General features: G+C 20.3%; 6 protein-coding genes across 6 annotated transcripts in view; 5 read left to right on the plus strand and 1 right to left on the minus strand.

The window, feature by feature from the left end:
• Positions 1 to 3,616, plus strand: part of DDB_G0284337 (hypothetical protein) — a gene marked incomplete at both ends in the record, with an annotated part of 3,945 nt that extends 329 nt beyond the window's left edge. Inside the window, one exon of the mRNA XM_633474.1 lies at positions 1 to 3,616. This exon is cut by the window's left edge and continues 167 nt beyond it. Coding sequence (XP_638566.1) covers positions 1 to 3,616 — 3,616 coding nt within the window.
• Positions 3,617 to 3,895: 279 nt separating this feature from the next.
• DDB_G0284339 (saposin B domain-containing protein) lies at positions 3,896 to 4,879 on the plus strand (the record flags this gene model as incomplete). Its single annotated transcript, XM_633475.1, has 2 exons — positions 3,896 to 4,117; positions 4,220 to 4,879. 2 exons carry the CDS (start codon positions 3,896 to 3,898, stop codon positions 4,877 to 4,879), a joined length of 882 nt encoding a protein of 293 aa, XP_638567.1.
• Positions 4,880 to 5,295: 416 nt separating this feature from the next.
• Positions 5,296 to 6,164, plus strand: lyrm5 (hypothetical protein; the record flags this gene model as incomplete). The annotated part of the gene is made up of 3 exons (XM_633476.1): positions 5,296 to 5,304; positions 5,608 to 5,808; positions 5,901 to 6,164. The coding sequence occupies 3 exons, from the start codon at positions 5,296 to 5,298 to the stop codon at positions 6,162 to 6,164; spliced, it is 474 nt and encodes a 157-aa protein (XP_638568.1).
• A 762-nt stretch (positions 6,165 to 6,926) lies between these two features.
• DDB_G0284443 (hypothetical protein) lies at positions 6,927 to 8,083 on the plus strand (the record flags this gene model as incomplete). The annotated part of the gene is made up of 3 exons (XM_633477.1): positions 6,927 to 7,089; positions 7,279 to 7,826; positions 7,931 to 8,083. The coding sequence occupies 3 exons, from the start codon at positions 6,927 to 6,929 to the stop codon at positions 8,081 to 8,083; spliced, it is 864 nt and encodes a 287-aa protein (XP_638569.1).
• Positions 8,084 to 8,272: 189 nt separating this feature from the next.
• DDB_G0284343 (hypothetical protein) lies at positions 8,273 to 9,461 on the minus strand (the record flags this gene model as incomplete). The annotated part of the gene is made up of 2 exons (XM_633478.1): positions 8,273 to 8,855; positions 8,941 to 9,461. The coding sequence occupies 2 exons, from the start codon at positions 9,459 to 9,461 to the stop codon at positions 8,273 to 8,275; spliced, it is 1,104 nt and encodes a 367-aa protein (XP_638570.1).
• Positions 9,462 to 10,281: 820 nt separating this feature from the next.
• Positions 10,282 to 12,417, plus strand: CYP556A1 (cytochrome P450 family protein; the record flags this gene model as incomplete). The annotated part of the gene is made up of 3 exons (XM_633479.1): positions 10,282 to 10,344; positions 10,433 to 10,873; positions 10,948 to 12,417. The coding sequence occupies 3 exons, from the start codon at positions 10,282 to 10,284 to the stop codon at positions 12,415 to 12,417; spliced, it is 1,974 nt and encodes a 657-aa protein (XP_638571.1).
• Between the last annotated feature and the right edge of the window lie 466 nt (positions 12,418 to 12,883).

Below are 12,883 nucleotides of genomic sequence, written 5' to 3' on the forward strand. Positions count from 1 at the left end.
ATCAATTGATATTTTAACAACAACTACCACCACCACCACAACCACCACTACATTTGGAAATAAAGATAATACTAATAACAACAACAACAACAACAACAACAATAATAATAGTAAATATTATTTCGATTTAAAAATTAAATCAAGAGTTTATCATTTATATTCTGAAACTGAAAGAGAAAGAGATTATTGGAATGTAAATTTAAATTTATCAATTTTAAAATCAAAAGAACCCTCACCCTCACTCTCACCACAATCACAAGTAAGACCAAGATCATACACTTTACCATCACCAACACCAACAATTGTATTAGCAGAACCATCACCATCACCATCACCAACACCACTTCCACCACTACCAATACCACCAAATAATAAAACTAAACCTCCTCTTCCGCCAAAACCAATTTCACAACAACAACAACAGCCTGTACAACAACAACAACACCAACAACAACAACAACAACACCCAACAACAAATACTAATACCAATGGTAATAGTAATAATAATAATGTAATTTTAAATAAAAAACAACAACAACAACAACAACAACCTGTAAAACAAAAAGAAATTGAAAATGAAGAAAATTTCGAATATGAAGATGATGATATTAGTTTATGTGGAGCAAAAAGAAAAGATTTTATAAAGAATCATTCTAGTGGATATATTACAAGTATGGTAGGAGTTACAAGATCAAAGATATGGTGTGGAGATTCTCAAGGTAATATTTGCACTTTCACATTGAGTAGAAATGGAAGTGGTGCTAATGGAATAACGGATAAAGTTAAGAAAGGATCACAATGGAAAGAACATACTCTTATGGTAACCTCATTGGTTTATGTACCATCTCAAAAATTAGTTTACAGTTCATCATTAGATGGTAAAATTTGTGCTTGGGATAGAACTGATTATAGTTTACTATTCTCTCATTCAAGTAAATTCCCAATTTATGATATGTTATTTAGTAAAAATGATTTATTAGTTTATTGTGGTGGTATTTCATCATCACAACAACAACAACAACAACAACAACAAAATCAAAATCTACAAAATCAAAATCAAAATTTATCATTATTTGATACAGTTACAAAAGAAGAGACAGAAATACCATTTCAATCATTTTTACCAAATTTATATAACAATGGTAATAGTGGGAATAAAAAAAGAAAATTTATAAAAATGGTAAAATTTGATGAAAAAATTATAATTTGTACAGATAGATGTGAAATTATAGTTTGGAGTCCATGGGATAATGAAATTTGTAAATATGTTAAAATTAATAATTCATATGATATTACTGCAATGAATGTTGTTGGTGAGAATCTATGGATATGTACAACATCAGATACGAATGGTAATATATTTTCAACAACGAATCCGTGTTTGGTGATAGTGTTATCAATTAAAACAGCATTGAAAAGGGTTAAAAGTTTTGAGTGTAGACATCCAATATCGCAATTTACATTGGTCAATGGTTACGTTTGGGCAATCACTCGTGATTACATAACAGTTTATGAACAGAATACAGCTCAATTAGCCTATGAAACAATTATACTTAAAGAAGATATGAACTTTAAATTATTATATAATTTTAATACTGTTTGGGTTGGTGGTACTTGGTTATTTAGATTTCAAATATTTAATAATTGGATTAGAGATAATTTAGAATATACAACTAACTCATCATCATCACCGGATAAATCAGCAGCATCATCATCAGCAATTTCAATTAATATTCAACCAATTTCAGATTATTCAGATTTTGATAATGTTTTAAATGTTTTAGAATTAATTAAAGAGAGATTACAATATGATCATTGTAATCAACTTTATGATATTCTATTGGGTATTTGTGAGAATGATCAATTGAATTTAACAGATTTTAAAATATTAACATCAAAAAGTTTTAGATGGTTTGGTAGAAATCAATGTTCTTCAGTTATGCGTGAGTCAATTGTATCTGATAATAATAGAGTTTATAGAATTTCAAGAGTTTTATCAAACTATTTACAACAATCAAATATTAAAGACTATTATATAAATATTAGAGAAAGTAGTAATAATATTACAATTAATGGTAGTGGTAGTGGTAATGGTAGTATTAATAGTAGTAATGGTAGTATAAATAATAGTGGTGGTAGTAATAGTAGTGGTTATAATAGTAATGTCATATTCATTTATGAAACATTAAAAACTGTTGAATATTTAGTTTCAAATTTTGATAAATTTTCAAAACAATTTCAAATTCAACAACAATTCATTGAAACTATTATTAAATTTACAACTCTATCATTACCTTCAAATAGATTAATCGTTTCAATTTCATTAATAATTTTATATCATTTATTAAATTCAAATGGTAATAATTTATTAAATATTTCATCCTCATCATCATCACCCTCATCATCACCAAATCTATCAATAAATGATGGTTTAATAACTACTACTCCAACTTCAACTAATAATACAACAACAACAACAACAACAACAACAACAACAACAACAACAAATAATTCAAGTTCAAGTGTAACAAAAAAAATTAAAGAAAATTTTAAAGTTAATAAAAATAAAGATAAAGATAAAGAAAGTAAAGGAAATAAAGAAATTAATAACAATAGTAAAGATAATATAAAAGAGAATACTATAAAAGATATTGGTGGTAATAGTTTATATAATAATTTAAAAGATAAAGTAAAGTTATATCTATCAGTATTCTTTGATCAATCAATTGATGATAAAACTAAAATATCAATAATTAATGTTCTTTCAAGATTTCCAACAGAATTAAAAGAACAATTTAAAAAAGAGCTTTATTTAAATTCAACTTTTCAATTATTAAATCAAGGTATATCATTGGTTTGTAATGATTTAATTATAATCATGAATCAAATTTTAATTGATTCACCAAAAATTAAAGATCAAATTATAAAATATGTACCAAATTTATTAAATTTATTAGATCAAAAACAACAACAACAACCAATTAATGATAGAATTAGAATTTTTCAAATTATGTCAAATCCAACATTTATTCAAAGATCATATAATAATAATAGTATTGGTAATAATAATAATGATAATAAAAAATTAAAGAATAGAAAAGTTATAATTTCAAGTAATTTTAAATCACCAATTGAAAGTATTTTATTCACTATAAATTCAATTTTACATTCATTAAAGAGTACATCATTTAGGGGTTTAAAAATTACGATTTTAGATATAATTGTACCAAAAGAATTTAATCAAGATTTATTATCATCAATTAATGGTTCGATAATAAATTTAAATTTCATTTTACCAAATCAAAGCTTTGTTTCAACAATTAAATTTAAATTTAATCCAAAGGATTTAGCAATTAAAGTGGCTTTTCAATTGGGTGTATCGGTTGGTGAGACCACAATTTCAAATTTCTCAATCACTGGTGATCTTCAATTAGGTTTCACTCTAGGTACTGCTAAACCTGAATATATCTCTTTCTTGGAGGATCCAATCATTAACTTTGATTTCGATTCAACTGGTGTTATCAATTTAATTGATAAATTTGTTAAACCAATCTTAAAAAAATCAATTAGAAAGAGATTAGTTCATCCAAATAGATTTTATTTACCAAGTTCTTAATAGGAAGAAAAAAAATAAAAAAAAAAAATAAAAAAAAAAATAAAAAAATAAAGAGTTAAAAAGAAAAAAACAATTATTATTTAAAAAGAGTTGACGGTTGAAATTCTCAGAGTTTTTTTGATTTTTACCAAAAAAAAAAAAAAAAAAAAAAAAAAATATCTAGATATTTTGAAGTTTTTTTTTTTTTTTTTTTTTGAATTTTATTTCAAAAATTTTGATCAAAATTTATTTATTTTTTTTTTTTTTTTTGGATTTTATGTTTTTTTAGTTTATTAAAAAATGAAATCAATTTCTTTTATTTGTTTATTAATTATTGGATTTTTATTAATTGGAAATAGTTTTGCTAACGATTCAATTAAATCAGATGAAATCACATGTAATTTGTGTAATGCTATTGTAGGATTTGCAGAAAAATATGTTACTACAAATGCTACTGAACAAGAATTAATTAAAAAACTTGATGACTATTGCGGAATATTACCATCAGAATTTAGTCAATCTGTATTTATCATCTTTTTTTTACAAAAAAAAAAAAAAAAAAAAAAAAAAAAAAAAAAAAAAAAAACTAATTCCATTTTATTTATTTTATTAAATTTTTTAAAGTGTGTTGAAACAGTTAATAACTATGGTGTATTAATTATTAGATTATTAATTAATAAAGAAGATGCAGATAATATTTGTATAATGATTGAATTATGTCCAAAATCATCATCATCATCACCATCATTATTTTTAATTAATGAGAATAATAGTAATAGTAATGGCACAGATTGTGAAATTTGTACATTCATTACTAAATATGCTGAAAATTTATTAGAAGCAAATAAAACAATTGAAGATATTGTAAAAGTTGTTGATGATTTCTGTAAAGTTTTACCATCTCAATATAAGACTGATTGTGTTGCCATGGCTTCAAATTATATTCCAGCAATTGTTAAAATGTTGGAGAACAATTATAATGCAGAACAAGTTTGTCAAAAGTTAAGTTTTTGTTTACCACCACCACCACCATCAACTGAAGGTACCACTCTATGTGATCTTTGTTTAGATTTCGCTAATGATGCTATTGAAATTGTTGAAAATTCAGGTGATGTTGAAGCACAACTTTTAAAAGAATGTAAATACTTTTTCTCATTCATACCAACAATTGAAAATCAATGTGAAAAAATTATAAGTGAAAATTTTGATGCAATTGTTAATGAAATTCAAGATCACATAAATCCAACCTCTCTTTGCCAAAATTTCCTCCATATTTGTAATTAATCATTTGATTAATAAATACAAATATATTTATATCACTAAAATTTAAAATAAAATAAAATAAAAATAAAAGTGAAAATAAAAACATTCTTGGTATTGTAAAAAACCTCTTACATATGTCGCACCTGGCTATATAGTCCTTGGAAGCCTTCTTCTGTATAAAAAAACATTTAAAAAAAAAAAAAAAATTAAATTATTTGACAAAATGGATGGCAAAAATGTATATTTAGATATGTATTTATTTTTTTTATTTATTTTCTTTTTTTTATTTTTGGATTTAAACTTTTTATTTTTTTTTTTTTTTTATGAATATTTATTATTTTAATTTTTTTTTTTTTTTTAATTATATATTTAAAATATTTTATTTTTAGAAATTTTACTGACCTTACCTAGTTTTTATAAAATTGGAGCACAAAAATATGGAAAATGTAATAAAATTTAAAAAATGTGGATGTAAATAATTTTTAATTAAAAAAATAAAAAAATTCAAAAAACATTCATTTTTTTTATATTTTTTATGATTTTGTGTATTTTTGAGTGCTCTATTTATCCATACTAATTCCATATTAAAAATAAATAATATTAAATCTTTATTTTTAAAAAATAAAAATAAAAATAATAAAAAAAAAAAAATGAAATTGTTTATTTTTTTTTTTTTTTAATTTTCATTTTCATTTTTTAATTTTTTTTTTTTTTTTTTATTTTTTTTTTTTTTATTCATTTTTTATTAGACACATTCAATGATTTCATTTAAAACTTTAAATAAATTAAAGATACAACAATTATTTTCTATAAAAAATAAGAGTTTTTACTCAACATCTTCACCTATATCATCAACAGTAAATAGTAGTGGTAATGATAATATTGATATTGAAAATGACAAAGAAATAAAAAAAAAGAATAGATTGATTGTAAAGGATTTATATAAGCAAGTATGTTTTTTTTTTTTAAAGAAATAATAAATAATAAAAATAATAAAAATATTAATAAAATGAAATTCTAAAAAATAAAAACAAAAAAAAAGTTAATGTATCTTGGAAGAGTTGGATTTTTAGGTGTTGATTATATAAGAGATAAAGCAAAACCACAATTTATTTCAAATGCAAATTTAACAGATAATAATAAAATAAATGAATGTATAGAAAGAACAAAATATGTAATCAAAGAGATCGAAGCAATGAATAGGTTTCATAAATATAGAAATTTAAAAAAGTCATATGACCTTGAATTTCAAAAAGTAAATGATAATTTTTTAAATTTAGATAATGATCAAAATAAAATAAAATAAAATAAAATAAAAATTGTTTATAAAAAAAAAAAAGAAAAAACTAGATTTTAAGATATTTTTAAAAAAAATCATTTGACAAATTTTGGTTGGGTGAATAAATGATGATTTTATTTTCGAAAAAAAAAAAAAATTAATTAAAATTAATTAAAATTAAATATAAAAAGATTTTTTTTGGATGATGATTGTGGAATTTTTTCATTAAAGTTCTTTGCAGATTTGAGAGTAAAAATAAAAAAAAAAAAAAAAAATTAAAAAAATAAAAAAAATAAAAAATTGAAATGAAAATGAAAAAAAACAATTATTTTAGATATTTTTTAAACAATTGATCAAAATTTTTTTTTTTTTTTATTTATTTTTTTTTTTTTATTTTAAAAAAAATCTTTTTTTTTTATTCACCCTTCATTTTTTTTTTTTTTTTTTTCCTACAATTTATCCATAGGCACTATGTTTTTATAGAAAAATTCCCTTTTATTTACAAAAATTTTTTTTTTTTTTTTTTTTTTATTTTGCTGTGATCGTTTTTTTTTATTTTTTTTGTTATCAAAAATTAAAAAAATTAATTATAAAAAAAAAAAAATAATAAAAATAGAAAAATAAAAATAAAACCACCCACTCACACCAAAATATTATAAAAAAAAAAAAATAGAAAAAAAAAAAAAAAAAAAAAAAAAAAAAGAATAATATTAAAATTGCACACACACTCACTTACTCACTCTCACATCAAAAAATAATAAAAATAAAAAACAAATAAATAAATAAATAATGGCATTAAAATATTTTAATTATGATGTTATACATTTAGTATTATCATTCCTATATTTCCTTGTATCTATATTTTGTGTATTTAGTTTTATAAAAAGACCTAAAAAACAACAAAATACACAGCAATTCATTTTTTATCCTCTACTCTTTTTAGGGGTTATAGGTAAGAGTCATAACTTTTCTCTCTAAAAACAACAATAATAATAATAATTATTATTAATAATAATAATAATAATAATAATAATAATAATAATAATAATAATAATAATAATAATAATAATAATAATAATAATAATAATATATAATTCAATTAACATATTATATTTATTATTTATTATTTATTATATAATAGTTAGATCAGTATTTATGTTTTTACAACCATTTGTTAGAGAAAAGTCAATAGTTATACCAAACCAAGCTAATGTATTATTGAATACATTACCATCATTTACATTTTTTTCAACATATTTAATAGTATTATTTATATGGGTAGAGATTTATATGATCTCATATGGTTCAATGATGAGATCAATAAAGAGTTTACCAATCATTTTCAATATATCCACATGTATTATGTATATTGTATTGATAATTTTGTATATATTGGATTTTACATTGTATAAATTGGACTACAGTACAGTCTCAACCTTTACAACATTACCAGAGATAATCATTGGTTATTATGATGTTGGTTGCTTTATTTTAGCAAGTTTTTTATTTTTATTTTTTGGTATTAGTTTAGTAGTAAAATTTAGACATCAACAAAAGAATTTTGCTGAAGATAAAAGAAAAGTAATCTTACGAAGAATCACTTTTTTAACTGGTTTAATTTGTTGTTGTTTCCTTTTACGTGCTGCTATAACTTGTTTTGCTCTTATTGATTTACATTTAATTTCTGGGGTAATCTATCTATATATATATAAAATTAATTAATTAATTAATTAATAATAATAGGTGTGTAAAAGTAAAATAAAATATTAACTTTTTTATTTTTTAATTTTTAGTATTGGTGGTGGTTTGATGGAGCTTATTTTACAGTTTTAGAGATTGTACCATTATCGATTATGCTTTATTTACTTCAAATGGATAGAAATAAAACTAGAATACCATCGGAATATAACGAAAAAACTTCTTTAATTAATTCAAACTCTGCATAATAACCATAGTTAAAGTTATAATGTTAAACATTTTAAAACAAAGAAAGAAAAAAAAAAAAAAAAAAAAAAATAATAATAATAATAATGTATAAAGTAAAAAATAAAAATAAAAAAAAAGTATATATATTATATATATATATAAAATAATATAAAACTCTTTTTGTTTTTTTAATTTTTTTTAATTTTTTTTTAAATAATATTATAATTTGAGGAAATTGGTTTATTTGAAGTTCTAATTGCAGTTCTTAAGATAGCAGATTTTGATCTTGGATTCCATTCGAGCTCTTCTTTACTTGGGAAAATAGGTGATTTATAGGTTGGAGAGAATTTAAAAGTTGGTTCTTCAATTGTTGTATATTTATTTAAATATTGTTTAACAATTCTATCTTCAATTGAATGAAATGAAATTGCTAATAGTGGTGAATTTGGTTCTAATAATTGTTCACCTTGAGTTAAACCAATTTTAATTTCATTCAATTCATCATTTACAAACATTCTCAATGATCTGAATACTCTTGATATGGTTTTTAATGCCATTGGATAAGGTATTGATGATTCTACAATCTTTACTAAATCACTTGTATTCTTTATTGGTTCAATCTTTCTCTTTCTTAAAATTTCATTTGCTATATTTTTAGTATGTTTCTCTTCACCATAATAAAAGAAAATATCTCTTAAATCTTTCTCTGAAAATGTATTAATTATATCATATGCAGTAATTTGTGAACTATTTTGATTCATTCTCATATCTAATGGTCCTTCTAATTCTTTTCTATAATTAATTATTTATTTATTTATTATTAGTATATATTTTCTGTATGTCTGTGAGTGTGTGTGTGTTTATATTATTAACTTACTTAAAAGAGAATCCTCTATCAGCTGTATCAATTTGATAACTTGAAACACCAAAATCATAAAGGATACCAGATATTTTAAGATGATCTAGGTTTTTTTCTTTTAGCGCAGATCTCATTGAACTAAATGTACTATTTATAGTGATTAAACGATCTTTAAATTCTGATCTTAATGGTTTTGTCATTTCAAAAACTTTTGGATCTCTATCAAATGCAATCACATAACAATCTTTACAAGTTTCTAAAATACCTCTTGAATGTCCACCCATACCAAATGTTGCATCTATATAAACTTTATTTGGTTGTGGATTTAGTATCTCTAAAACTTCTTTAATAAAAACTGGTTTATGAATTTTATAACTTTCATATTCTTTATTTACATATTGTTGAACTAATGTATTATTATCATTACTACTATCAATATTGATATCCTCTACATTTTTCACTTTTTTATTTGAATAATTTCTTTTTAATATTTGTTGAAATCTAATTAAATTATTATTATTATTAAATAATTTTATCATAATTTTTTAAAAAATAAAAATAAAAAAAAAAAGTAAAACGAAAAAAAAAAAAAAAAAAAAAAAATAAAATAAAATAAAATAAAATAAAATTAATTTCTTACCAAAAAAAAACCACTAAATTGGGGATATTAAGTGTGATATTATTATAAAATATGAAATTATTTGAATTATTTTTAGGTTTTATTTATTTCAAAAAAAAAAAAAAAAAAAAAAAAAAAAAAAAAAAAAAAAAAAAAAAAAAATTAGTATAAAAATAATTTCCTTTTTCGAAATTAATTTTTTTATTTATTTATTTATTTATTTTTTTTTTTAATTTCATATTCAAATTTTGTAGATCTGTTGTTGATTTTATTTGTTTTGAATTCAGTTAAAATTAAAATTAATTTTTTTTTTTTTTCTTATTATTTTTTCAAATAATTTATTTTCAATTAACAGTAATTCTTAACATTATTTTTTAAAAAAAAAAAAAAAAAAACACATACATATATATACTAAAAACCCATATTAAAATTTATTTATTATGAACTATAAAAAAAAAATAAATAAAAAAAAAAATTATTTGAAATATTATTTATTTATAAAAATTTTTAAATTTTCAATATTAAAATAATATTTAAATAATATTTGTTTTTTTTTTTTATCTATATTGTTTTTTTTTTTTTTTTTATCTATTTTTTTTTTTTTTTTATATTATAATTTTTTAATTTATATTTAAAAGTAATAATAATAATAGTAATAATAATAATTTTTTCTTTTTCTTTTTTTTAAAAACACACATATAAAATAATAAAAATAATAATAAATAATAGTAATTTAAGAAATGTTTTTAACAAGTATATTATATACAATTATAATAATTTTAATATTCTATAAAGGTTTAGAAGTAAATTATTTTTAATTAATTAAAATTCATATATTTTTTTTTTTTTTTTTTGAAATATAATTTCTAACATTTATTTTTTTATTTTTAGTATTTAATTGAAAAAAGATCATTCCCTTTAGTACACCCAATTAAAGGTGTTATGAATGGTACAAAACCATATTTTATATTTGGTGATTTACCATTTCAAAGATTATTAAACCTTAAACCAAAATTAAAAGAACTAGGAAGTATTTATTTTAGATGGTTCTTTTGGTATCCAATAGTTGAAATTAAAGATATAAATGCAATTCAATATGTTTACAATGAAAAGTCAAATAATTATAGTCTTTATTGGAATTTAAATAAATCTAGTAATTTCATTTTAACAGGTTCAGAAATTAAAAGATTCTTTAGAATTTATTATTGTGCATTCAATTGTAAAGATTCATTACAAAGAATTATGCCAGTTATAAAATCACAAGTTTTTGATTTCATTCATTCTCACAAATTTCAAAATTCAACATTATCAACAAATGATGATGTTACAAATGTAATTTTTTTCAATTATTATTATTAATATTATTAATATTATTTATTAATTTTTTTTTTTTTATTTCGAAAAAGTTTATGTTAAAATTATTAAGTAGAGTTTATTTAGGTAGTAGTGATGAAGCATATCATTGCTTTAAAGCAAATTATAAAAAATTTAATAAGAGTTATTTAGACTTTTTTCATTATTTATTTCCAACATTATTAAAGATACCAAGTAAATTCTCAAGAAAATATATAAAGAATAAGAATAAGAGAGCTTTATATCAAGTGTTAGCAATGAAAGCTTATTATGGTGTTGTTAAACAATCAAGTGATGATCATATTGAAGAATCAATGATAAATATAATAGCAGAGACAAGTTATAATGATAAAGAGGGGTTATCTCTTGAAGAGATAAAAATGCCATCCTATTTATTAAATGCATCCTCAATTAAAGGCCCAATGATAATGGTAGAGAATTTAATGTTTCAATTGATAGAAAAATCAGAGATTGAAAGTAAAATTCGTAAAGAGATTAAACTTGTATTTGAAAAGAATGGTAAAGATGTAAATTCATTTGATTTTGATGATATAATGGAAATGAAATACTTAGAAGCAACATTGGATGAAATTAATAGATTATATCCACCATTTCCAAAATTAATGCCACGTCAAACTAAAGAATCTGATAGAATCTTAGGATATCATATACCAAAGGGTACCATGATATCATGTCCTGTCGCTGATATACTTAGAGATCCTTCCAATTTTCAAGACCCATTAACATTTAAACCAGAACGTCAATTAATTTTCTCAAATCCTAAATTTGCATCACCATCGATTACTTCAATTCAAGAAATTAATGGATTAAGTAGTTCTTCTTCAAATTCATTTGCATTACATCATAGATCATTACCATCAATTAACAACAACAACAACAACAACAACAACAACAACAACAACAACAACAACAACAACAACAACAACAACAACAACAACAGCAATAACAACAGCATCAACGGTAACAATAAAAACAATAATAGAAATTGTATTCAATCTTTTAATAATTCAGCACTTAAAAAATCATTTTTATCTGATAGTTCCTCAATTATTGATAATATAGTTGGTACAAATCGTGTTGATAAATTAAAATTAGATTCTTTAAATGAAAATAGCAATATTAATAATAATAATAATAAAGATTTATTAAATGTACCAAATATAATTGAAATTAATAAAAATAATCCAATTTCAAATAATAAATATAATTCTTATAATAATTTAACAATTGAAGAAAGAAATCAAAGAATTATTAAAAATTTACCATGGGGTATTGGTAGTAAAAAATGTTTAGGTAAAGAATTGGCAAAATTAATAGTAAAAACAATAATTGTCATACTTTATTCTCAATATACTTTTGATAAACATCTCGATGAAAATGATGAAGAATTATGTGATACTAATAATCAACCTAAAATTCAAATAACTTTTAATCCAGAAATTAAACCACCTTTATTACTTAAATCAAGAAAATTATTTTCAATTTCTCAACCAAAACAATAAATAAATAAAAATAATAAAAATAAAAAAAAATTATTATTTCTGTAAATAATTTATAAAAATGTGTATATATTGTTTTTTTTTTTATTTATTTATTTAATTTTTTAATTTTTAAATTTTTTAATTTTTTATTTAATTATTTAATTATTTAATTATTTAATTATTTTTTTTTAATTATTTATTTATTTATTTATTTTATTTCTCTTTTATTTCTTTTTTTTTATTTTTTTTTCTATTTTTTCTAACCTACTCTTAAATCAAGAAGTTTTTTTTTTTTTTTTTTTTTTTTTTAGAATTTGTTTTTTCAAGCAATTTTTGTTGTTAGAGTGAAAAATTAGGTTTTAAAATTTTTTAAAAAAAATAATTTAAATAATTTTTTATTATTATTTTTATTTTTTTTTTTTATTTTTTTTTTTCAAATTTTTTTTTTTATTAAATAGTTTTAAAACACATTTTTTTTTTTTTTTGT

Source organism: Dictyostelium discoideum (genome assembly GCF_000004695.1).
Source record: "Dictyostelium discoideum AX4 chromosome 4 chromosome, whole genome shotgun sequence".
Lineage (NCBI taxonomy): Eukaryota > Evosea > Eumycetozoa > Dictyosteliales > Dictyosteliaceae > Dictyostelium > Dictyostelium discoideum.